The 27,701-nt window shown below is 40.7% G+C and overlaps 1 protein-coding gene across 2 annotated transcripts in view; it reads right to left on the reverse strand.

Annotated features, from left to right (window-relative positions):
* cpne2 (copine II) overlaps positions 1-27,701 on the reverse strand; it is a 291,680-nt gene that overhangs the window by 178,461 nt on the left and 85,518 nt on the right. For both annotated transcript variants that reach the window (XM_039762970.1, XM_039762969.1), the window contains exons 2-4: positions 23,674-23,870; positions 21,554-21,733; positions 20,413-20,487 (exon numbers count right to left, since the gene is read on the reverse strand). In XM_039762970.1, the coding sequence (XP_039618904.1) occupies positions 20,413-20,487; positions 21,554-21,733; positions 23,674-23,841 (423 nt within the window). In that variant the 5' untranslated portion in view covers positions 23,842-23,870. The remainder of the gene's footprint in view (positions 1-20,412; positions 20,488-21,553; positions 21,734-23,673; positions 23,871-27,701) is intronic.

The following is a 27,701-nucleotide window of genomic DNA, read 5'->3' on the forward strand; positions in this document are numbered from 1 at the left end:
TTGGAATAAGGCTGTAACAACAAAATGTGGAAAAAGTGATGCGCTGTGAATACTTTCCGGATGCACAGTATATATATATATATATATATATATATATATATATATATATATATATATATATATATAGCATTTTTAATGTAGGTAGGTCATTTTAAAAGTAGCTCGCAAGCCGGAAAAGTGTGGGCACCCCTGGTTTAAACCCTAAATATGCCCCCAAAACACTAATTTAAGTTCAAACTCAGCTTAATACATTACCTAAAAAAAGAATGTAAAGGTAAACCTCTATACTGTACAGTACTGTACTGATATGTCACCCGCAGTACTAGAATGTAAAATACAGATGTTACCGCTTTATGTACTGTAATTCATGCAAGCATGTTTTCATTGCCAGAAGCCTTAGAAGGTTCAGGGCGTTTTACCGTTTCATACTTGGGGTTAATGTATCCCTGGACGCCAAATACTTTTTTGCTTCACTTTAAGTAAACGTCACAATTCACAAAGAAAAATTGCAATTTTAATGGAACACTTTGTTTATGCAAAGAACATCACAATTACTGCAACACTGATCATTTTACACACTGTTAATGAACTGTAAAATCTATTTTAAAAATTACTGGAACAATATGTACAAAGTGCAACTGACACCATGAATGTAAATCACTGAGCCAACTGCACTTGAACTGGCTGCATGCAAGCACACAGAGGTAAGCGCTGACGCTTGCAGGCTGGTCTAGTCAATCCTAGGGACAGTGAGGCTGCAGGGTGTCATGCTTGGGTCACAGAATTGCGCAGAAACACAGGAGATTGTAGAGACAGGAACTTTATTCAAACACTTCAAACAAACATGTCTCTTTCAGAAGTAAAACAAGCTCAGTATGCAGTTAGTTCTCAATTAAAGAATAGACAAACTTCATTGGGGAGCAGAAACCCCAACAGGAGCAGAGGATGTCTGGGGGAGGAGAGAGAAATAAAGCAATCAGCCAAAAAAGGACAGGTGATGTTCAGGCTTTTAAGTATGCGTAGCATCGCGCGAGAAGCAGCTGCAAGTAAGCCCAGCAAGTAAGGGAGCAATTTGAAAGTAGTCTATCACCGTTTTTTAAGAGGGGATTTTTGAGAAGCGTCCGTGTCTTCTAGAGCTGCGTTCAGCTCCCCTGCTCACGAGGGGCTGGGTGGTCATGAGCTGGCTGCTCAACGAATGTACGGCACTGATCAGCTCCTGCTCGCTCGCAAATGGCACTAGGAAACAACTACTGTATAGCCGGATGTGGCGGTTTAAGGGTTAAGAGGAACAAAACGGAAAACACAAGAACACTTAGCTGGGGATGCATCACAGTCAATCAGCAGCAAGGAGAAATGAATAACGCTGTAGCAGTCCGGTGTCACTAAGATTCACACCATTGAGAAGACGATGATTTATTTACTTTTATGGTGGAGATTCCAGGGACGCACTAAACCTTGGCCCGACCTGCACGCACTCACATACAGAGACAAAAACAAAGCAAACCGGTAATCAAACAGTAAATGCAATCAACAATACCACCCCTGTTGCCCTGGTAATGTAAAGATAGTCCTACCGCTAGTTCCTGAAATGGTGAAGACAGGTGGACGGATTAAGGAGCATTCCTTTCTTTGCAGGATGGCCATGAACACATGCAAATGGCAGACAATTTAGACGCACAAAATGATCCAGGACAAAATGAATAAGTACAGGTAACCCAACAGAAGGCAGTCAGACAGGAACTTCTAACATCCATCCATCCGTTATCCAACCCGCTATAACCTAACTACAGGGTCACAGGGTTCTGCTGGAGCCAATCCCAGCCAACACAGGGCGCAAGGCAGGGAACAAATCCCAGGCAAGGTGCCAGCCCACCGCAGGGCACACAGACTCGCACACACCAAGTATACACTAGAGGCAATTTAGAATCACCAATGCACCCAACCTGCATGTCTTTGGACTGTGGGCGGAAACCCACACAGACACAGGGAGAACATGGAAACTCCACGCTGGGAGGACCCAGGAAGGGAACCCAGGTCTCCTAATTGCAAGGCAGCAGCGCTACCCACTGCGCCACCGTGTCGCCCAACTTCTAACACAAATTACAAACCTTTTTTTTTGCTTTTGGTCACTGGCCCCCTTTTTAAAAGCTGCGCTGACATCCTTTGACCCCAACAACCCCAGCACCCTCAGCTGAAGACCAATCAGAGTCACTGCAAGGATGGCTGGGAGTTGCAGTTTCAAATTCTATTGGCTACTTTCACCATCCCAAGCCGTGTTTTCCACTACACTTGCTTCCTGTTCTCTCAACAGTGCAGTATTGCCACGAAAAAAGGCATAAAAATTGTGGAGGATATTTGCGGTTTCCGCTAACAATTATTAGATAGTGTGAGCTGGGGGGCTGATTGCACCCTCAGAGAATACAGACATTCCTGGGAAAACCCCTGAAAAACGTTGACAGGCTACATTCACATTGCTCCTTAACTTACTTGCGGCTCTGTCGCGTGATAAGCCTCTCGCATGGTGCTCTGCTTACTTAAAAGCCTGTACGGCACCTGTCAGTTTTGGAATTGATTGTTTTGCTTCCCTCTCAGACATTTCCTGCTCCTGACGTGTACTCCTTTGAAGAAGAAGATACATTTGCACTCTTTTAATTGAGAGACGGAACTGTCATCTCTGTCCTGTCAAGGACCACGTTTCAACTTTTAAAAAGAAGAGACAAATGTTTGTTTGCAGTGTTTGAATAAAGTTCCTGTCTCTACAACCTCCCCTGTTTCTGGGCAAATCTATGACTCAAGCGTGACAAGTGGTACCAGAAGTGGGGTGGTTGCACAGATGGATGCCAAGGAGTTATTTCAAATTGCTCAGAATGTGCCGCTTCCTCATAATCCAGAGGATGACCCGCCGGTTCCTCCTCTTTCTGAAAATTCGAAGAATGTACTGAGATGGGTCCTTCCGATGACCCAGAGATGTTTCTTTTAGCTTTTGAGCAAATGGCGACTTTGTTGGGATGGGACAAACGACACTGGGCCATTATCATCACCCCTTTTTTGTCTGGGGTTGCCTTACTTTCCTTACAGAATGTGCCTCACAATTAGCTCAGCGATTATGATTTCCTGAAGCGGTAAATTGTTTTACGTAAGACTAAGACCTTTTTGGCTAAAGGTTTTGCACTTAATGACTGGACACTGAACATGGACAGTCCCATCCATATGCAGATACAAGATTTGATTAATAAAGTACATTGCTGGTATGAGGGAGACGAGATGGAATGAATTGTGAAAAAAGTTGTCATGAATATACTACTGGACGGGATACCTGCAGTTCTCCAAGATGAGTTTCTTCGTCATAATGTTGAATCATTAACGATTATGGCCAAACGCTTAGAGGGTACTCAGACCACTTGGAGAAAAGGCGGTGGATTTGGTGCCATGCCTAAGAGAGATCACCCAGGGAATACTCGTCACTCTGACCAGAGGTTAGAAAATCAATGAGCTTCAACAATCGGATGTCGTCAGGAAGGCCTCCGGGGGATCCAGTTGTTAATGTGGTGCTCGTATCTGGAGAGACAGGAGGAGGCCGTGGACGTCGCCGCGGATATTGAGGCATTGGTGCTGAACAAAGATGTTTGTTGTGTGATCAGCCCGGTCACTTGGCGAGGGAATGTCGCCTGTCTCCAGCTCAATCAATGGAAATTGGATTGGCCAAGGTTTGTTGATCCCATATTACCTATTCATCAGAAAAAAAAGATGGCTTATTGATCTCGGTGCAGTTGGGGGCCTGCAAAATCTCGGAATTTTTGGACTCTGGCAGTGACCTATGTGTTGTCAGACGGGACTGTCTTGACGACGGAAGCCTTAGAAACACTGAGACTCTAAAGATACGTTGTGTACATGGATATGTTAAAGACTATCAGATATTGCTTCTTCCTTTGACTTATAAGGGTCATCACTTTAAAATTTGGTCTGCCGTTTTGGACTCCTGCCCCTGGCCATTACTGGTAGGCGGAAGAAATGCCCTTTTTCCTAGACTAAATAAAGAATGTCAGGCACCAGTCGTCGAGTCCCCTGTTGAGCTTGGGGGGGAGAAGAAGAAGAAGAACAACAACTGTTGGCGGTTGGGGGAGATCTAGAGCTCCAATTAGATATTGAACCCGATCTCTCCAGCGAGACTGAGGGAGACACCTCCCCCAATTTCCCAGAGTGGCAGGCAGGCCCATCTACATCTTCTCAGCTTGCAGCATGCTGATAGCTCATTAGAATATGTATTTAAATAGGCTTGCTCTGCTAGTGACTACTATTACCAAGAGCATGAATCTGGGAGCTTGAAAACCCTGCACTTTCTAAAAAAAGATGGTTGCCTTTTTAGAGTGATTTCAGATCATTTAATGGGGGAATTTATTGAACAACTAGTTGTACCTGAAGTACATAGGGAAATGCTTTTGCAACTGGCCCACTCTCACATCTTGGGAGGGCACCTGGTGGCTGATAAGACCAGAGATCGGTTATCAAAACGATTTTACTGACTGAATGTGGGAAAAGATGTCGAACGGTTCTGTACTTCATGTCCTCTCTGTCCTGTCAAGGAGCAAGTTTTAAACTTTTAAAAAGAAGAGACAAATGTTTGTTTGCAATGTTTGAATAAAGTTCCTGTCTCTACAACCTCCTCTGTTTCTGTGCAAATCTGTGACTCAAGCGTGACAATAGGTTCTAAGGAAAAGTCTGCGAATGACTGAGGCCGCAAAAATCTGAACCGTGACTTTGCAGGGGTCTACTGTATACCTTCACCTACTACACTGGGCCTGTGACAATAAATTAGCGTAAAAAGAGTAGCAGGTGTAGTAAATCACAGAGAGACAGACTGAGCCTACTCCAATGCAGGAAGCACCCTCTCAGTTAGAAACCTCCATCAGCCCTTGTAGCAAAAGGATTTCTCCCTTAGCTCCACTAACTGAAAGGGGTGTTCTGTAATCCAAAAGTCCCTCAACAGTGACAACATTAGATTAGAAGCCTTTATTGTCATTATACCATATATAACAAAATTACAGAGCAGCTACTCCTTCAGATGCAATGAAAAAAAAAAAAAATCAATCATTCATATAGTAACTTTAAACTCAGACAGTCAGTCAGTCCGACCCGCTACATCCTAACACAGGGTCACGGGGTTCTGCTGGAGCCAATACCAGTCAACACAGGGCGCAAATCAGGAACAAATCCCCAGGCAGGGCACCAGCCCACTGCAGTAACTTTAAAGTACTTTGTATAAAACTGCTAAATAAAAAGAATATAAAAAATACTACTTAATAGATAACAATGCAGTATTGCTAAGCAACAAATGTGGTATTAATAACAAGAAATATATACTGATCATGCAGGTACTGCACAATGATATGAATATTACAAAAAGAATACTAATAACGTAAAATACTGCACAAAAAAAAACAAAAAAACACTATTGAACTAGACTCTCATTATTACCCAAATAATTATTGAACATCCAAATAAAAGGTGAGTGGGGGAGGGGGGAGAGAGAGAGAGAAAAAAGAGAAAGAGACAGACACAGAGATACATGGTCAGTTCATGATTAGATTCAATGTAGTTATGGCTGTGGGAAAGAAAGCTGTCCCTGAGTCTGTTTGTCCTTAATTTAATGGACCTGTAGCGCCTACCAGAGGGCAACAGGTCAAACAGGTGAAAACCAGGATGTTAGGGGTCCTTCAAAAAGGAAGATAAAGACTGACTGATTAAATGAAAGCCTCTTTCAAGGATATAACTCCAGTTTTACCATTGCATTTCTATGCAACATTTGCACAATTGCCCCAATAGTACCAGTTTGATGGTTATCCTTCATATTGCCACATCATCTTTTTTCACACTTGTGAACAATTAACATGGCTTCAACAGAGGACCACCAAATCAATAATCTAATTAAAAAGACAGCTTTAGTTATGGGATGCACTCTGAACTCTCTGGAGTTAGTAGCGAAAGAGGGATTTAAAACAAAAGTGAGTGCCATTTTGAACAATGCTGTACATCTTTTCTCTGGTAAACTAAGTACTGTACTTTCAGCCAACAAATTATTTAGCAGAAGTGTGTGAAAAAATGCTATTGCGTTTCCTTTATACCAACGGTAATAAGCCTGCATAAAGCCTCACTGTGACTGTAACTCTCAAGTTTGAAGTTTTTTTTTTTTTTAATTTCTTCTTTTTTAGTCATTCTGGTCTGTGTTGCATGGGACTGATTTTTGAAACCTGTGCCCGCCTGCTCCTGCAGTACTCCATCCCATGCCTGCACGCTCTGCATACACTTGGCCTAATTTGTCCTACTCTTGTCCGTACCCTAACGATTTTGTCCTGCCTGCCCACAGAAACACCCTGAAAAAAGTAATGTTTGGTTGATAAGATTGTTTAACATGATCATGTACAAGCAGGTAGCTGAAGTTTTCCCCTCTTTGGCCCAGTTATCCTTTTCATTTTTTTTACGATGATTCTGGTTCATCAGTATTTAATACAGATCTTCCGATGGAACTTGAATAATAATTTCTGAGCATAAGTCTGCATGTCTTTTTCTCAGAAAGGAACAAAAAAGAGCAGTGTAAGCAAGTATTGGAGATATATATTTTTTACAGCTCACAGTACTTTTTGCTTATCAATACAAGCACACTGTACAAGCAAAGCACTGAAAACATACAGCCATCTCCTTGTCTGCTCGCTTACTCTAAGAGGAAAGAGGTTGTTACTAACAGCTGTCCAGTGAACTTCACTGCACTCTTTGATTTAGTGCAGTTACAATAAACCAAAATGATTACAGATTATTACAAATCTCTTCTTGTTCCTGAGCCTTTGCACAGATAAAGAAATACACTCACCTAAAGGATTATTAGGAACACCATACTAATACGGTGTTTGACCCCCTTTCGCCTTCAGAACTGCCTTAATTCTACGTGGCATTGATTCAACAAGGTGCTGAAAGCATTCCTTAGAAATGTTGGCCCATATTGATAGGACAGCATCTTGCAGTTGATGGAGATTTGTGGGATGCACATCCAGGGCACAAAGCTCCCGATCCACCACATCCCAAAGATTCTCTATTGGGTTGAGATCTGGTGACTGTGGGGGCCATTTTAGTACAGTGAACTCATTGTCATGTTCAAGAAACCAATTTGAAATTATTTGAGCTTTGTGACATGGTGCATTATCCTGCTGGAAGTAGCCATCAGAGGATGGGTACATGGTGGTCATGAAAGAATGGACATGGTCAGAAACAATGCTCAGGTAGCCCGTGGCATTTAAACGATGCCCAATTGGCACTAAGGGGCCTAAAGTGTGCCAAGAAAACATCCCCCACACCATTACACCACCACCACCAGCCTGCACAGTGGTAACAAGGCATGATGGATCCATGTTCTCATTCAGTTTACGCCAAATTCTGACTCTACCATTTGAATGTCTCAACAGAAATTGAGACTCATCAGACCAGGCAACATTTTTCCAGTCTTCACCTGTCCAATTTTGGTGAGCTTGTGCAAATTGTAACCTCTTTTTCCTATTTGTAGTGGAGATGAGTGGTACCCGGTGGGGTCTTCTGCTGTTGTAGCCCATCCGCCTCAAGGTTGTGCGTGTTGTGGCTTCACAAATGCTTTGCTGCATACCTCGGTTGTAACGAGTGGTTATTTCAGTCAAAGTTGCTCTTCTATCAGCTTGAATCAGTCGGCCCATTCTCCTCTGACCTCTAGCATCAACAAGGCATTTTCGCCCACAGGACTGCCGCATACTGGATGTTTTTCCCTTTTCACACCATTTTTTGTAAACCCTAGAAATGGTTGTGCGTGAAAATCCCAGTAACTGAGCAGATTGTGAAATACTCAGACCGGCCCGTCTGACACCAACAACCATGCCACGCTCAAAATTGCTTAAATCACCTTTCTTTCCCATTCTGACATTCAGTTTGGATTACAGGAGATTGTCTTGACCAGGAAAACACATTATCTGCGCCAAGAAACTTGCCATCACAGAATGATGACAAGAAACTTGATGCACCAGTAAAAGCTGAAATGGCGGTGTTTCAGAGCAAGCACAGGCATTGTTTAGAACAAGTGTATCAGTATCTGATGACTGTGCCACCTACTTCAGTGGAGCCAGAGCATGCTTTCTCAGCGGCTGGCGTACTCTGCACTCTCGCCTGGACAACTGCACGCTGGACACGTTGTGCTTTTTACGCTCTTATTACTGCAACTAACTAGATTAGGGGTGCTCAATACGTCGATCGCAATTGAACAGTAGATCGGAAAGGTAGTGCAGGAAGATAGCGTTGCATTCAAAAAAAAAATTTTTTTAAATGTAAGTCTATCAAACAGGTCACTAATAGGCGGACCGCGGTCCAGTCTGGACCCAGAATCTGTTCTGTCCGGACCCAGACATATAATTGAGTTTTATTTAGTTTTGGCGGAGATTACATTTTTACCGGCGACTCTTTTCTGACAGTGTTTCTACACCGCTACTCAGTGAAAGGGACCTCCTACGTGTCTCTGAATGGTCAATACTTGTTGCCTTCATGAGTTCGAGTTGGTTGGGTTTAAGCATGATGAGAGTTTAAGACTGATATTGGTCAAAGTGAAGGCAAGAATGTCAGCCAATCACAGGCAGAGTAGAGTGGGCCTTCATTGAATAGAGGAGCGGGAAACCTGCATTCTAAGAGAAAACAGCTGGCACTCTTGTGGCAGTGGCAGTGACATGGAGAGAAAAATATACAGGAGTGAGAAGATAAGAGAGAGAGAAAAGCGACGAAATAGCCAACGTGCCATGGCTTTTGCTAAACGGTGGAAGCTTGACACTGAAAACCAGGCTTTTAATCCGGAAATGGACCGAGGCGTTTATGTTCATACTTCCCATAGGAAGCTTGAAACCGCTGTGTGTCATCTGCTCTGAGACGGTGGCAGTGGTTAAATGTGGGAATGTGAAACCAGCACTACGAAACTAAGCACAAAATTACATTTGAGAAAAGTTACCCACTAAATTCGCTAGTTATGCTACAGAAAACAAGCGATCTTAAAGCCAACTAACGATCAGTCAACAAGGATTTTAACACATTCCTTTACTGGCCAACAACTCGCTAACGATTCTTCCCTCTGAGTTCGTGGATTTTGGGATGTCACAAAAAAACATTCAGTGATGACAATCTTCACACATGCATGAGGATGGTACTGACAGCACTCCAGCCCAGATTTAAATCCTGGCACACCAAGCAAGAGCTCATCTCTCCCTCCGAACAACAGAAAGTAGGCAGTGGGATACGAGGGGAAGATACGTTCAGTTATTTAAAGATGTTCAGATTTACTGTGAAACTGGTAATGCCTGTTCAGTTGTGCACATATTAAAAACTCTTATATATTTTATTTTTATATGAGGCCAAGTCCTTTTTTTTGTTGAAACATTAAAACTTATTATTATTATTATTATTATTATTATTGTTATGAAAGTACTTATTATTTATAATTCTCAGTTGAATGTCAAAGTTACCTTGCTTTTACTTACTTTTACTGTTATTTATTTTTTCTTATTTTATTGTATGTAGCCCTCCAGAGTCCAGAGTTGCACTGAAAATAAATATTGTTGAAATGGCATTGAACTTTCTTCGTTTAATTTGAGTCATTGACTTCACACAGTGCAGATGTTAATACAATGGCAATGCTGCTTCAAAATATATAAATTAATTGTAATGTAAAAATTATAATGCAACTTAAAACACGATAATGCTGCGGACCTGCACATGAGGAAATTTTCTCTATCCGGACCTGCTTAAATCATAATTGACTACCCCTGGTCTATCATATATCCCCCCTATAGCATTTGCCACTTGACTGTCTTACAGGATGGCCAGTCTGAGATCTCTTTTCTTCTAACACACTGGTCATCCCACATGTACCCATACAATCAGACTTTGATTCAGACTATGAATGCCATGAATGTAATTACCCCGATCTACATATTGTCAAATAAACAAACCACACGCCGTGGCTTCACCTCTGACGCTGATGTCCGAGGTTCGAACCTAAAGAGGGGGTGCAGTGAGTGTATACGCCTGAGGAGCCCAGAATTAGGGCGAAACACGAGTCGCGTACTCTTTGCATTATTTGACAGTAAAACTATGCAACATTCTATGATCTGCTTCTCACAACTGAAGAGGGCACCATGGCAGATGTTTGCCGACTTGCAGACAAACCACAAGCGTTACCTGGTAGGTAACCACCCATAAAATCAGATTGTGATTCAGACTATGAATGCCATGAATGTAATTACTCCGATCTACATGCTATCAAATAAACGAACCACACGCCGTGGCTTCACCTCTGACGCTGATGTCCGAGGTTCGAACCTAAAGAGGGGGTGCAGTGAGTGTATACGCCTGAGGAGCCCAGAATTAGGGCGAAACACGAGTCGCGTACTCTTTGCATTATTTGACAGTAAAACTATGCAACATTCTATGATCTGCTTCTCACAACTGAAGAGGGCACCATGGCAGATGTTTGCCGACTTGCAGACAAACCACAAGCGTTACCTGGTAGGTAACCACCCATACAATCAGATTGTGATTCAGACTATGAATGCCATGAATGTAATTACTCCGATCTACATGCTATCAAATAAACGAACCACACGCCGTGGCGCAACGTAAAGAGGCTTCGACGCTGACGTCCGATCCACGAGAGGGGGTGCAGTGAGTGGGAATGCCTGATGAGCCCAGAATTAGGGTGAAACACGTGTCCCGTATTCTTTGCATTATTTGACAGTAAATAAAACTATGCAATATATATATATATATATATATATATATATATATATATATATATATATAGTGGCACACAGCTGGGGGTGGCACCCAGCCAGGACGCCCAGGAAGACAGGAGGAGGGCTCAAACCTCCTGCAGACCACAAGGGGGCGACCGCCCTGGTTCCTTTGGGGGCCACGGGTACAGAGTTGGGAAGCTCAACCCTGTAGGGGCCCGTGGTCACTGCCAGGGGGCGGACCCTGGGGAAGATGGGTGGGGACACCCGGAGTGCTTCCAGGTATGTAGCCGGCACTTCCGCCACACTAGGGCATGTTCGTGGGAGATTGCCGGAACACACCTGGAGCACATCCGGGTACAGATAAAAAGGGGCTACCTCCCTTCATTCAGGGCTGAAGTCGGGTGGAAGACGGACGAGGTTGGTGAAGAGAGAGAAGGAGGTGGTCCGAAGAAGTGGCAGTGTGGTTTGGCCTGGACTTTGGGGAAGATTGGGGATTTCTGGTGCACTTATGGATATTGTAAATACTGTGTAAATAAACGCGTGGTGGTGACTTTAAACATGTCTGCCTGTCTGTGTCCGGGGCTCGTTCCACTATATATATATATATATATATATATATATATATATTGTGGCCCCGCCGGGAGGACGGAGGAGGGCTTGTGCCTCCTCCAGACCGCGAGGGGCGCCCGCCCTGGTTCTGTTGGGGGCCACGGGTTGAGGGCATGGAAGCCCTTCCCTGTAGGGGCCCGTGGTCACCGCCAGGCGGCGCCGATGCCGGTTTATCCCGCGGCGGTTGCCGGTCGGGCTGGAGCCCGCCGGACGCTTGAGGACCGGAGGAGGGCGAGTGCCTCCTCCAGACAGAGTGGGGGCGTCCGTCCTGGTTAGGCAGGGGGCCTCGGGTACAGGGCTTTGAAGCCCAGCCCTGTAGGGACCCGTGGCCACCGCCAGGCGGCGCCCCGGTGCCTAATTATCCCGGGAGCCCGGCACTTCCGCCACACCAGGAAGTGCCGGGGGGAAGACTTATTGTGGCGACCGGAGAGCTGCCGGGAGGACAGCCGGCACTTCCGCCACGCTGGGGCGCGCCAAGAGTGGATGCCGGAAACACCTGGTGCTCATCCGGGAGCACTATATAGGGGCCTCCCTTCAGTCTGGGCGAAGTCGGGTGGAAGAGGACGGAGCTAGCGGGAGGACTGGAGGCGCCAGAGTAAAGAGAGAAAGAGGCATTGTAAGGCCTGGAAAGAGAGACAGAGGCGCTAAGGCCTAGAGTTATTGAATCGGTGCAAGAGGCACTGGGGAGTTGAGCTCGGGACAATCTGTAAATAGTGTAAATAAAACGAGTGTGTGGTGAGCATAACGATGTCTGTCTGCCTGTGTCCTGGGTCAAGTTCACATATATATATATATATATATATATATATATATATGTATGTGTATATATATATATACAGTCGACCCTTGACATACGACCAGCCTGATATGCGGACAACTTGATTTACGACCAAAATTTTTGTTTTAATTTATGACCAACGTCTTGCGTTACAACCCGAATGCGGTAACGTGTATCCGCTTGTGTGATTGTAAACAAACAGCCGAGAGCGTTCGTAAGCGTCAGTTGGAGTCCAGATACATGTGTTTGTGGACATAATTTCGGTCAGTGCAGTGATTTATCTATATGTATAATTCACTAAGACCATGGCAAGCAAGATGCATAATTGCTAAGGAAGGAAGAGAAGGTAACGAAGGTAAAGAAAGCAATCACAATCGAAACGAAGAAGGAAATTGTGCGGAAATATTAGAGTGGTGTTCATGTGACCGATCCCGCTAATACCGTATTTACTCATGTACCACGCACCCTCGTGTAAAACGCGCACCCTAATTTTTACAAAGAAAATTGCGAAAAAAGTTTTCCCCCTTGTACAATGCGCGTTGTGATTGTATAGGAAGCGTTTAGAGAGAGAGCGAGCACTTTCGTGCAAGCGAGCAAGCGAGCAAGAGAGAGAGCGAGAGTGGGCGAGCAAGCGAGCGAGAGAGAGCATGAGTGCGCGAGCAAGCCCAAGCATAAGAAGTTTCCTCATGTATGACGCGCACCTGATTTTCTAATGATAATTTTTGGGAAATAAATATGGTATGTACAGCATGTCGAAATCCACCATCTCAATAATTTTACAAAGAAAAGATTTGCATAAGGAGGCTCCTTCTAAACAATAACCACCTTCCGTTTCATTCTCCTCCTCCTCCCTTCCTGCAGTCCAAAGATGTTAAATTAAATGGTGAGTACAGTATGAAATTGTTGTTTCTGGTAGGCTAGGCACTTTTTATAACTTTTTGGTTAGTACACTAGAAAAATTATTGGTGTTTTGGTAAATTATGCACATTATACAACCCTTTTTTATGAAAAGGTTAAGTAAGTGTTGCAGTGGGAGGTTCGGAATGCATTATGGGTATTTCCATTATTTCTTATGGGAAAAATAGTCTTGATTTACAACCAACTTGAGTTACAAAAAGCCCTCAAGAACGAATTGAGTTCGTAAGTCAAGGGTCCACTATATATATATATGGAAAGTATTCAGACCCCCTTCAATTTTTCACTCTTTGTTATATTGCAGCCATTTGCTAAAACCATTAAAATTATTTTTTTTCCTCATTAATGTACACACAGCACCCCATATTGACAGACAAAAAAAAGAATTTTTGAAATTGTTGCAGATTTATTAAAAAAGAAAAACTGAAATATCACATGGTCCTAAGTATTCAGACCCTTTGCTCAGTATTTAGTAGAGGCACCCTTTTGAGCTAATACAGCCATGAGTCTTCTTGGGAAAGATGCAACAAGTTTTTCACACCTGGATTTGGGGATCCTCTGCCATTCCTCCTTGCAGATCCTCTCCAGTTCTGTCAGGTTGGAGGACAGCCATTTTTAGGTCTCTCCAGAGATGCTCAATTGGGTTTAAGTCAGGGCTCTGGCTGGGCCATTCAAGAACAGTCCCAGAGTTGTTGTGAAGCCACTCCTTCGTTATTTTAGCTGTGTGCTTAGGGTCATTGTCTTGTTGGAAGGTAAACCTTCGGCCCAGTCTGAGGTCCTTAGCACTCTGGAGAAGGTTTTTGTCCAGGATATCCCTGTACTTGGCTGCATTCATCTTTCCCTCAATTGCAACCATTCATCCTGTCCCTGCAGCTGAAAAACACCCCGACAGCATGATGCTGCCACCGCCATGCTTCACTGTGAGGACTGTATTGGACAAGACCTTCACTGCTGATGTAAAAGCACTTTAGACAATCGTGTTAAGAAAAGGGGCATTACATGTAGCAGCACAAGGCAGCGATCGTGTTTGCAGTCAATTCTGAAAACTCTTACATTTTTCAAACAGAAAAGTGTGAATGTTTTCACCTATTTTAATCATGATTGCTTCAATGGTGTAGCAAAAAGCACCTCTGACACAAGACTGTAGCTCTCATTAATACAATGGATGGTAGCATGATATGAAAGAGGTTTTCTCAAACTTTTCGGTGTAAATTTTAGTTGTGACAGCACACCCATAATTATTGACTGCTTCTAGCATGTCATATACAATATCCATTCTCAGTTTTCAGGCTTTTCGTACCACATGCTTCAATACAGTCGTCAGATGGGGCAGACTCTTTAAACTTCAGATTTTCCAATTTTGGCTGCCGTTTGAACCAGGTACTGCTCAAGTTGAATATAGCCCTCACAAGACACTGTGTCATATAGCCATATACTGTATCCTTGCAAACAAAATTTGCACATTTATCTAGTGCTTTGCTTTTAGCATCAGTTGTTACTTTTGACAGGTTTGACAAGAATGTCAGTTTAGTTTGACCCTTCGCTACTGCCCTAGCGTGGCACTTTAAAACCAAGGTGCCTGACTTGTGTCCACTGTATATTAGCTCATTTATTGCAGCAAGCAAATGGCACTTGGTTGCCATCGCCATCAATAACATTTGAAAATGACTGCCAAATATCAGACTTCCCAACTTTTTTAATGCTGTTTCTACTCAGGCTCTGTAATCTTGAGACAGTATATGCATGCATCTTAATTGATAAAATGAATGAATGCATATTCTGTATAAATTTTAATTTCCCAGACTCCAGCTCCTACCCTCGCACAAGTGTCAACTGCCTGCTCTCTGCCTATAACACTGAAAATCATTCCAGTGTCGCAAGCAATTGCACTGGGCCCTGAGAGTAGTGTAGACCTATAGTTGAGACCAAAGTGTGTGTCTATCTGTCTAGCTAGCTATCTATCTAGCTTCTGCAAATAGCCAAATTTCTAAAAGTTCTATGTATCAAAAAGATACTAAGGTACCTGAATACCTCCTCTTACAGAAGGTGCTGCATTCCACCACCCAGAAGGCACTGTAGGCATTAATTCTTCCCTCTACTACTCAATTAGATGCAAACCTCTCCTGTCCAATGGGAAACAGCAGAGATGAAGTACTCTTGTCCTCAAATTGCATATTTTTAAGTTGCTTCTGCATATTGATATCCTGTCTAACACTCATTTTAAACAGATTCCACCTTCTGTAACTCTAAGTATGCAAACACAGCTCTCTGTACACAAATGCTGGGACTAAGTCGCACACAGCAGTCACTTAAAGGATCATACTCTACAAGATACAAAAGTTAAATGATCATAAGTCACTTCTAAATGTACAAATGCTTTTAGATAGGATTTAAAAAATCCAATGGTCCCTTAAAATGTTTGCACAAGAAAAAACAATAGGTCTATTATTTCACAGTGAGAGTCAAATCCACACGCCACTGTACTTGCTATCCACACAAACACAAAAGTAGGATCTCAAATAAAACATGTTTTCACATTTACAGCTGTATCTCAGTCACCGTGCCAGTGAGCTTTTTAACCACTACAGTGATTTCAGCCAGAAATGGACATAGTCTTAACAAGTGCTCCCAGCACTTTTTTTTTTGGTCTCTCATTGATATCCCATAGGAAGTAAAGGCCAACTTCACACCCAAAACTAAGTCTCCATGGCCTCTTCCGCACATGGGCATCATCTTATGTCCATGATAGTAGATGTAAGTACTTAACAGTCAAGGCAGTAGAAACTTTTGTTAACAAGACCTCTTACTTTAGTGTAACACCTTTATCAAATGCACACTTGGCCAATAGAGGACAGGGGGAAAACTTTATAATCATGTATACTTTGATGGACAGTGGGCGTCCCGGCCAGCATGGAGCATGGGCCCTTAACCTGATGGAAGGCCAGATATATTATGCCACGAGAAACAGGTTGAAGATTTTCCTATCTCACTCTGAAGACAGGCAGAACATGCCAACATGATAGTGGGTACACTGGCATCCTGGCTGGGTTGGACCCAGGAACAATACCTGACTGGGAGGCCAGTATACTGGAAGCACAGCGAGAGACCACAGGCTTCCCTGAGACAATGGGAGACAACTTCCTTGGGCGATGTTACCTCTACCCGCAAGGCACTCTGGATATTGTAGTTCCCTATGACAGACTTGTTGGGTTCTGTGGGGGCCACTGGGGGTGCTACAGGGATTCTTAATCCCTGCTTTGTGGGACTTCCACGTGATCAACACACATGTACTGTGCAAGGCATGTACAGGGTTTACTGAGAAAAGAGTGTTCATGGCTCTCCTTGCACAGGAAAATTCTTTCCTCTGCATGTCCTGGAGTCCTGTGCAGACTGGGCAAGATCGGGGAAAAAAAACGCAGTCACTGATCACAAGCGGAAGAAGGTAAGCAAATGAATATGAACAATATTAATAATGTTGAATCCGTGCCACAATGTTTTCTGAAATGTACTATACAAGTCATAAAATAAATAATTCCAAATATCATATATACCTACTGTATGTCTCATTTTTTGTCAGTGCAGCTTTGACATCATTGACCATAAGGCGCATACTAATTTAGCGTAAGCAGGAACACTCAATAAAATTTAATAAAAAAATTCAAGTGACTATGAGATAGGACAAAGGCAGATTCACCAGCATTTGTGTGTCAGCTTTTATCGATCCAGATCAGAGAATTTCCAGTTCAATTGTCTTAAAACACCACTCACATCTATAGGGCCGCCGGAGGTGCTACAGGGATTCTTAATCTCTGCTTTGTGGAACTTCCATGTGATCCGGAAGTATTTCTATTGGCCTATGCCCTTGCACCAGAAGTACTCCTATTTCCTAGATAAAAAAGCCACCTAACCTCATCGGTCGACCTCAGTCGGGGGGAAGTGAACAAACCTTGCTTGGAAGGTGTATACGTTTTGATTAACTGTTAACTGTAAAAAGTCAGCACACTCTGGCAGCAGAGATTTGAAGGCGAGAAAGGTTGTTCGGGCAAGAAGAGTAAGTTGCACTCTCTCCAGTAAGAACTACCTGCTTCTTAACCTTTTTGCCTGGGACTTTACTAAGCTTGTATGGGATCTTTTTAACTAGGCAATGAACAGCTTTTACTGCCTCTTTTACCTTTTCAACAGCAACTGAGAGTGACAGGTAGTGGATCTTACCTGTTTGGATGTTTGTACAATTTCCACAATGTTGCATGAATCAGGCGTATATTCCACGGACACGTAAATTGCAGTGAAGCCACGTCTACCCCCTGGGATCAACAAACCTCCTCCTTCCTCAGGATAAGTGTGCCCGTTTTCTCAATAGGCTTTTAAAAAACACAGGTAAGGCTATAAATAGCTGTACAACTATACTATGACCAGTGATTACTGGTGTGCTGCACCACAAAGACCTCCCTCTCTGCCTTCATTTGGATTGAGAACACATAATCTGTAATTAAAGGAAGTGAGCCACTTAGGTGTTCACCAGCGTCTTGATTTTGCTAATGGGAGTACATGAAGATTTAACCCATCCAGGTTGTATGGTTCCTTGTATCATATTATACTTGTTATTACTGATTTTGATGCAAATTAATATAATTTTTGAGTTAAAGCTTAAAGCCAGTGTCTCTGTCTGACTCCTACTAGCAGGCCGTCAGTTTAGATTGTTAATTCCTTGTTTAACTGTTGTCCTTTAATGACATAAGGGGATGCCTTTGTGAAACCCTCTACTGTTGGTACAAAGGTTTAAAAGTAAAGAGAGACCCAGTCAGTGAGAAGCCTGTTGTAGAGTTCCTGAGGATGAAACACAAGGGATGCAACATGGATAGTAAGACAGGTAAAATTTTATAGGTAAGATTTACATAGCTCATTTTAGTATTTCTTCCTGTCACCCATCTAGAAAAGAACCTAACAGGTTAGATGATATCTTTTGTGTTAAGAGCAATGCAGAGGCAATTTGATAACATGATCAAACAGCCTGGTATATGGACTTATCTACAGAAATTTAGGAATACTGGTTACCAACCAAGAGATGAGGAACTGATAACTCAGCACTTCTCTTTGCACAAATGTACAGAACATAACACCTATGATTAAATGGAAAAACTACCAATAATGCTTTTTTAGGTAATCTGACATCACTTCAAATTTCAAGCAACCTTGTTTTAGGACATGATGTAATTAAAAGACAATTTATGATTATGCAGGCAGTGTGGTGTAGTGGTTAAGGCCTAGGACTTCAATCCCTGAAGCTGTGGGTTTAAGTTCTGCTACTGATACTGCATGACCATGATCAAGTCATTTCACTTGCCTTTGTTCCAACTGGAGAAAAATAAAAAAAATGCAACAAACTATCTTTAAAATGTCAGCCAAGTAATAATGATGACTAATAAAGAAATATGATAACAATTTTCAGGTATGGCATTTATTATTTTATTGTGGTGGCAAACTGCATGATGGCCAGACATGTAAAAGTTCTCCAAGTAATTTCCTACATCCTCAATGAATTTTCACTGACCCACTCTCTAAAAAAGTGATATACTTTGAATGATCAGACACATATCCCAAATTACGATTACATTTTTCCCATCCACAACTTGACGTTGAATTGAGGTGACCTGCTTATCACTTGGTACAAAATTCAACTGTATGACAACTAGTTGAGAGCTTAATGATATCTCCATATCAATCTGGGACCTTTCAGTTGTAGAAGAGAAACCATCCTTTATCACTAAGTTTGGTTCCAGTGTCAGTTCCTTGCATAAAAACAAGCACAACTATGCATAGTGTGGTCTATGACCAGCTTGTCATCGTGGCCAATACCCCCAGGCCACCAGATGGAGCCCTCCCTGCAGCATGGAGGTGCCCCGAAGACCAGCAGGGAATCCTGGACAATGGAGTTTTCATCCACAGCCCTACTGGATACCACAGGGGCCGCTAGATGGAGCTGCAGGGAGAAGCAAAGAATATTATTTGCCCTACACCCCGGAAGTACGTCCGAGTCACATGGACAAGGGGAATGACGTGCTTCCGGGGTGAAGAAAAAAGAAGAGTTTTTGATCTGAGTGCTAAGAAGTCACATGGACTGAGGGTTCAGAAGCACTTCCGGGTCACGGACTATAAAAGGATTGTGGGCACTCCCAGACAATGAGCTGAGCTAGGTGGAAGGGTGACAACGCGTCTGGGAGTGGTGGAGAGTTTATTGATTATTAGTTTTGAGAATTTATGAGTATTGTGGATAGGAGGGTGCTTTGTGTACTGTGCAGTTTGAATAAAGTCAATATTTGGACTTTTACCTCGTGCCTGGCGTCTTGGACAGGGGTTCAAGGGAGCGATAGCGGACCCAATCTGTCACAATAGCTAGCATTTTTCAGCCTCCCCTGAAACTATATGTACTCTGCATAGCTCACATTGAAATTTCATCGGTGGAAATCATTTCAGCAATCTAAATAATTCATATGTTGTGAAACTTACTAACCTTGTGTTGTATGATGAAGCTCAGGGATTATCCTACATTAAGTCAAAAAATATACTGTGTGAGCATGCTCTCTAAAATGTGATGGACTACCGCAAGCTTCTTTCTTTAGTGTCCACAATAAGTGATCTCACCCAGAACAAACATCCCTCAGGTTTATAAGTGACTCACAATTTGTTGTTATGAAGAATTTTGGGAATTATGTACAACATTTTTTGGCTCAGCAAAAATATTGCTGTACAACTATGTGCAGAATGTCGGATCTCCTTTGTGAAACAGACAGTCAAATCTTGTAAAGACAGACTGGTCCACTTTTAAAATTTGAAATTGATCTTTAAAAGCATGAAAACAAGGACTTATGGTCTAGTAAACCAATAATGGTGCAACAGTATCAGATGGATGGCTATATACAATCTCCTTCTCAATGCTGAAAAACAGTCTTTCTTTTATTTTCTGATGTAAAAATAACTTTAATCTCATTTTGGCACAACAATCTTACTTCAAAGTTTGCTCATTTTAGGAAGCCAGATCATCGATCTATAACACTTGAACCCTAATGATCTATATGGATTATGAATCAACACTGAGAACTATAAAATTTACCAGCAAAGACAAAAAAAGAAGAGTGCATACATTTTTATCTGCCTTAATGAAGGAAAATGATAAAAACTTGCCTAAGTACTCATACACCCTAAATACAATTCAAAGAAAAACATCTACCCTAATGTGCCAAAAAAATGGAAAAGATTCAGTTTTGAAGAAAATCATGATGATCCTCATTTTTCTTTTGAGAAAATCAAATGTAAAACATAACATACTGTGATAGTTCCTTTTCCTGCAGGTTTCCCATTTCCAAGAACTAGTGGTCTTGTCAGCTTCTTACTGGAAACAACCTGAGTGGACATTATAGAAATATGTTAAGTCCAGAAGCAACTCGCTTGCAATAAAACTTGACATCATTTATATGCTGCTACACATGAGCGCATGGGAGGCAGCTTAAGGGCTCACATAGAGATAATTCTGTGCCAGACCAGGGGGGTGACAGGGTGCGCTAATCCTTCCTCTTTGTTATTGGCAGACCAACCACGGGAAATTTCGCCTGAACTCAAGGACATCACTTCTGTTTCCTGCCAGGCTGACATCACTTCCCCTGCCCAGCTTTAAAATTGTCATGTTTGCCCATTGTTGTCATTCTATTGTTGGACTGAAGCCTGCTGAGACAAGTCATTTGCTTCCAATCTTTCATTTTGGCAGCCTGATTCAAGTATACGGGTGGCTGTCCCTAAATCTCTTTCGCTGTCTCTTCAATCATTTGACAGTGGCGTAATCGGCAGGATGGTTGCCTCCAAGAAGAAGCAGGTGCAGGACCTGAAGAATGAACTTCAACCTTTCCGGGTCCAGGTGGGAGTGTACCTTACCCGAATGGCCGAGTATGGGGGCAGAGACCTTTGCAATGGTGGGGCAGTCCTGGGTCAGCAGGCAAGGAAGTTATTAAGGTAGAAGTTCAACTACGCCACTGTGAAAGGATTTAATAGACACCGAAAGAGGTTTGGAGGCAGCCACCCTTATACTTCAATTAGGCAGCCAAAATGAAAGATTGGTTCCACATGACTTGTTTCAATAGACTTTAGTTCAACAACAGAACCACAACAATAGGTAAACATAGCGGTTTTAAAGCCAGGCAGGGGAAGTGATGTCAGCCAGGCAGGAACCGGAAGTGTCGTTATCGGGCCCAGAACTGGAAGCGTCATCATCAGGCCTGGAAATGGAAGTGACGTCCTCAAGTCCAGGCGAAATTTCCCGTGGTTGGTCTGTCAATGAAAAAGAGGAACAATTAGTGCACCCTACCATCCCCTGGTCAGGCATGGAATTATCCCTTTGTGAGCCCTTCAGCTGCCTTCCGTGCACACATGTGTAACACAGCCTATAAAACATATTGCTAATACAAATCTTACTTACCACCCCCAGAGTACATGTGAACTCTCCTAGAAAATCATGCTCATAGAGCTGGGAGCTTGACTTGTCCTGGTCAAAGAGTGCAAACTTTAGTTTTTGAATTTCTTCGAAATGGTAATCAATTACAAATTTTCTACCAAAAACTGGGTTTAGGTTATTGATTGCAGTTTCTGTTCTTCCAATCTGTAAAATAACAGAAGGAAAACTGTGAACTATGACCTTGGAAACATACAACACGTTACATTATAAATTGTTAGACAGTAAGAGAATATTTCATACAATAATGACAGCTAATACAACACAGATAAAACACTAGACAACATTAAATTATACAGCTTAACATTGCTTAATTTGCTTCTGTTCCTAATGCAAACATAAAATACTGTATGTTAGAGAAAATTATAATGATTAATGCATTCTGTCAGTCAGTCAGTCATTCTCCAACCCACTATATCCTAACACAGGGTCACGGGGGTCTGATGGAGCTAATCCCAACCAACACAGGGCACAAAGCAGGAACAAATCCCTGGGCAGGGTGCCAGCCCACCATAGTAATGCATTCAGTATAGATTGTAAATGTCAAAAACTAAGACTGTGATGAGAGAACTTAGTTCAGGATCACAATGGTAGTCAGTGACTAATCTTTGATATAAATTGAGAAAATAATTGCACAGATTACCTCATATGAAAAAAGTTTACTATTTAATCCACTCAGAAACCCAAGTAAACACAAAAGACGGAAATTTGAAGAGAGCAGTCCTAGACATTAGGTAGATGATTTTTAGAAAGGGAGACAACTCATAAAAGTAAATGCTAACATTACTCAAAGTTATTGTCTGCTTTTTTTATTTTTATTTTTTTAATTTTTCATTTTTATTACTATTTAATTTAATATTGTTTCTTTGTATCAGTATACTGCTGCTGGATTATGTGAATTTCCCCTTGGGATTAATAAAGCATCTATCTATCTATCTATCTATCTATCTATCTATCTATCTATCTATCTAAGTATGATACTGATAAGCTCCTCACCATATCCTTTATACTTCCTCAAAACAGCTTTTATTTACTGTATATATTACTATAATATTTTAAGTTGTTATTAATTCTTTATTTAAATAAATCACTTTCCATATTCACCACAAAAATAACTTACTTGGCTTGTAACAAAAAAGGGTACATTGACATATTATACTTTGAAGTGCTACACTAATTTTCATATGAAAACCAACATAGCAACCTTCACCTTAAATATACTATTAGTAGGTTAGCATCTGGACTGTAACATAATGAATTCTGTCAATCAATGATTTATTTCCAGCATTGACTTTTGCTTCTTCAAAGTCTTCAGAGGCTACCCCCTCTACAATTCAGTATGTGGAAGATAGAAGTTATTGACGTCACACTTATTCACTCAAACAATCAACTAGATTAATTTATATAAAGTAATAAATAAGTAAATAGAGTCCCCAGGTAAGGGTAAACTGTAAATGAAATTTATCGCAGCATTTTATTGACTCATTATCAGCAGTACTATTTACAGTACTACTACAAGGAATAACTGAATAAATTTAACTAGTATGTAATTTAAATCAGATCAATTTCAACTTCAGTTCTTAAAAAGCCAATTATAACACCATCATACTATAGCCCATTACGCCTGCAAAAAAATGGTAAAATAACAGGCAAAATGTTCATAATAAAGTCATACTATAGTAACATGTTTAAAGGATAAATTCAAAACCTATCACACAAACACCCTTTAAACAGCTTTAAACAGCACCTTTCCAGAGTGAATACTATCCTAAGGAGCTTTACAAATACAGAACAGTTTTATACTGAGCACAAGTACAGTGCAATAGTACAGTACTTATATACATTATACTCTATTTTGTTCAGCAGAGGGAATGTTAGATTACATGATTTGTTTAGTGGCAACGTGTGTCAGAGATTGAAAAGCCCATTTTCTTAGCTAACAGGCAATACTGTCTCCCAGCACTAACATTTTATTAAGGAAGAGAAAAATGACTAATACATAAATATACAGTCTGAGGGAGATGGTGAGAGACAACATTTTTAATCACACCTGAATCGGTGTCAACTTATACTCATTTCTTTCTTACCTCAACCCATTTGCCATTTAGTTCCAGGAATAAAACACAGAACGGATCAGATTTAGATGTGACATCTCTGTCAAGCAGATTCTCTCCACTTACAGACAGCTCTACCTTTGTCACACAGTACTGTGTTCCAATGGGTCCACCAGGCATAGGGCTTAAAGTGTAGGCCATTGAGTCTCTGGATGCTGTTGATAGACAGCCTGTGGGGTACATAAAAATATTGGAAAAGGTATAAGATTCCTAATAAACTTAAAGATAAGAAATCAGAAAAGCATATCTTGATTTTAATAACATAAAAAATATGACTGTATTACCCTCCTACAATAACAAAATAAAATAAACTTCAATTGCTTTTTGCATAAGGCATTTTAAAAGCTTTCCAGGTTTTAAACACCATTTATTCTACAAGTCCTTAAATAAAATCAGCCTCACAAACACATGTCCTAAATGCTAAAAAAACCATGTGAAGGGTTGTCTGGATAACTTTCTGATAATGAAATGAGAGGTTTAGATTTTGAGACATTTACATATTAGTTTACCCATAGAATTCTGAGCCTGCCTTTCTATTACTCTATCCAGGCAACAACTAACAGTAGTTGAAATACTAAGTTAAGATAGCGAAACATTGTAATTACATTTTCTTTAGAAAAAGACCTCTAACTTCATTTAGTTGTTATGTAACTCAAACTCTGCATGGATCCCCTTTAACAAAAAATTCTGCAAGGTCTAATTACTGTGTTAAATTAAGTATCTCTTGCCAAAACCAGAAAGTTTTAACCCGTTTTTCTTTTTCTTGTAAAAAGTATAATACTGGGAAAAGGATACACATTATGTTTCTGTAAAAAGCTTAACCATTAGTAAATGGTTTCTACCATTTATATCAAAGATATAAGTGGACCAGGGCTCATCTAATCATGCAGCATTTAATTGATTACTGATTATGTTATTAACCTTTGCTGGCATTGTTACAAAAATGTTGACAGACCACAGACACAAAAAAATGTAAAATGCCATTTAAGTGATACAGTCGTCTAAAATGTTTTAACTCCTCATCCTTTTTAATGTTGTTTAGCATGGTTTGCTGATTATTAGTTTTGCTATAACTATAGATGCTTGTATATGTAATTTGTGAAGTGCTATATTGAAGCAAAGATCAGTTAGCAAATATCCTAATGCAAAACCCCAATCAGAAAAAAATAAACTATTAATATCTTTCCAGCACAAAAAACAATGTATGAAACTGTGAAAGTTCAAAATAATTAAAATATTTTTAAAAGATCATACCATTTTTCCACATACTGGCAAACACATTATAACTAATATTCCTTACTGAAAGAAATGTTGCTTTCTGTAAAATGTTCAGTTTCCTGAAATACATTCTGACGAACAAACCAGTCTTAAACATAAAGCATGTGATTCATCCAAACATGATATATCTTTAGCAGTGAGCCTCATGTTTCTATCTCAGTGGGTCAGGGTCCATTTAATTATATGCTGAGCATTTCCACATCCTCAGTTGTATATGTATACACTTATATATATTTATATTTATATATATATACAAGCACATTCACACATTGTATAAGGATATATACAGCATTATGCTTTTTTAATATTGTACTAATGCCTAAAGTCCAATGTCCCAAACATACCATTAAATGATACACATTGTTATAGACCAAATATACAACTGTGCCACTTGTCTGAGATGGGATAAAATATAAGTAATCTACATAGACCTCAGCATTAACATTTGCAGTGCACCAAGTATGTTTCTGTTATATGCCATTTGGTATGGGATTCATAAAAGCAGTGTTAATGTTTGTGATGTACCATCTTTTCATATGACAGAGGCATAGCAACTGGACAGACACACAGTCAGACCCTACAGACACATTTTATTTTATTAAGGTGGATGATTCAGATAGATAATAATATAAATTTTTCATGCTGCACTGTAATTCTTCAGTGTTCATCAGAGTCCACACCACATATGTAATTTAGAGTACAGAAGGATTACAGTGCTGGGAATAAAATAGTTACTGAACCTGTTGGTCTTACATCTTGAGAATATAAATCTTATGAATGGCACATTTAAAATTTTTAAATGTGGGAATGATTTCTGTCTTGAAAGAACATGGCTAGCTGCCTTATGCCGGCAGCACATTACGTGATTTCTAGGATGTCTAGTGTATTCAACAAGTAGTATTTTTGTTCTTAATAAGTAAAACTGCCTTTTCTATTTTTTGCCATATTTTTCAATTAGCCTTGTCTGATTTTGTTGATTGATATTTAATCTTTTTTATCTTCTATATTCACTACTTTCCTCTCTATCCTACATAAGACATTTCCAATTGTAGTTCTAGTGACTCACCGGATTTGCTTCTATTTATGCTGACAGGCATAGCAAATGTCTAGCCAAATTTATTTAATTGATTTACCATGACTGTTAAGATGTAAAAAGTTCTTCCCTTGCCTTTGTCAATTTTCAAACATGGAAAAGTGTATATGTATATAATAGACCAAATCTAGGCAGAACTGCATCAAACAGAATAAAGAACAAATACAAAAAGTTGATTAAAATGCAATTGAAAGTCAGGTAGCATAAATCAACTGCTGACTCCAGGCCCAATAGTGAGATTGTTAAACAAAACCACAGGACTTGTTAAACAAAGCAAATACTGCACAAGTTACCTTATTTTTAAATAGTTTATAAGCAAGAAATATATGCTTATAAAGTGTTACCAATGTACTCTAAATTTAGAACTGTTCTGAAAATTCCAAATTCTAAAAAGCAAATCTCTGAATTTACAGACATAGAAAACTAACAAAATTCAAAATGTTGACATCAGCATTTTAGAAACCTACAGCTTAGGCTAAAAATAATGGTTCATGCCATACTTTAAACAACAATTTAATAAAGTCTGAATGCAACAAAATGTATTATAGTTATATCAAATTCAGTGTTGGAATTAAAAATTTAACTTTTGAAAAATAAATTATATATACTATGCTGTATAATGTGACTGTTAGCTTGCTTATTCCAATATTAACAACTGAAGCAGACATTCTGATTGGTTTAACTAAGGTACTTATTTTACATGTTATGTCCATAAAAAAAGACACCAGGATTGTCCTGACAGAAATGGGTCTAAGGATTCTATTGTCCTTTTTAATAAAGGCATCTGATTCTCATACCAACCAAAGAGTGAAGCTTGTTTTTTCCACAGAAAAAAATGATTGTTTTTAGAAAGCACATTTTTGACATTCCACATGCTCTGCAGTAGACATACTAGATAATACTAACACTAACAAGAAAAATATTGATTCTTATTCTAGAGTGGCACAGTGTCCCAATGGGAAGTGCTGCCACCTTATAGATCTAATGTCAGTCAGTCAGTAAGTCATTGTCCAACCTACTATATCCTAACACAGGGTCATAGGGGTTTGCTGGTGCCAATTCCAGCCAGCACAGGGCGCAAGGCAGGAAGAAATCCCGGGCAGGGTGCCAGCCCAACGCAGGGCACACGCACACACACACCAAGCACACACTGGGGACAATTTAGGATCGCCAATGCACCTAACCTGCATGTCTTTGGACCATGGGAGGAAACCAGAGCACCAGGAGGAATCCCACGCAGACAAGGGGAGAACATGCAAAATCCACGCAGTGGGGACCCAGGAAGCAAACCCAGGTCTCCTAGCAGCGATACCACTGCGCCACCGTGCTGCCCAGATTTAATGTCAGTGAGTTCAAATTCCATCCCATTCATCACCTGCTTGCAGTTTTCACTTTCATTTCTGCACAGGTTTTCTGCTGGGTACTTGGGGATTAATCCCACATCACAATACATGCATAGATTAAATTGACTGGTAGTTTAACATTGGTTCAGTGAGACAGTGTGTGACTGGTTCCTGTGATTTACTACTGCAGGGCTATTTCCTGCTTTGTGTTCAATGCTTCCAGGACAATGGTCACTAGTTATTTAAACAATCAATTTTTATTTTACATAAAGCATTCATGATGAATA

This window comes from Polypterus senegalus, chromosome 9, assembly GCF_016835505.1.
Source record: "Polypterus senegalus isolate Bchr_013 chromosome 9, ASM1683550v1, whole genome shotgun sequence".
NCBI classification, from domain to species: Eukaryota; Metazoa; Chordata; class Cladistia; order Polypteriformes; family Polypteridae; genus Polypterus; species Polypterus senegalus.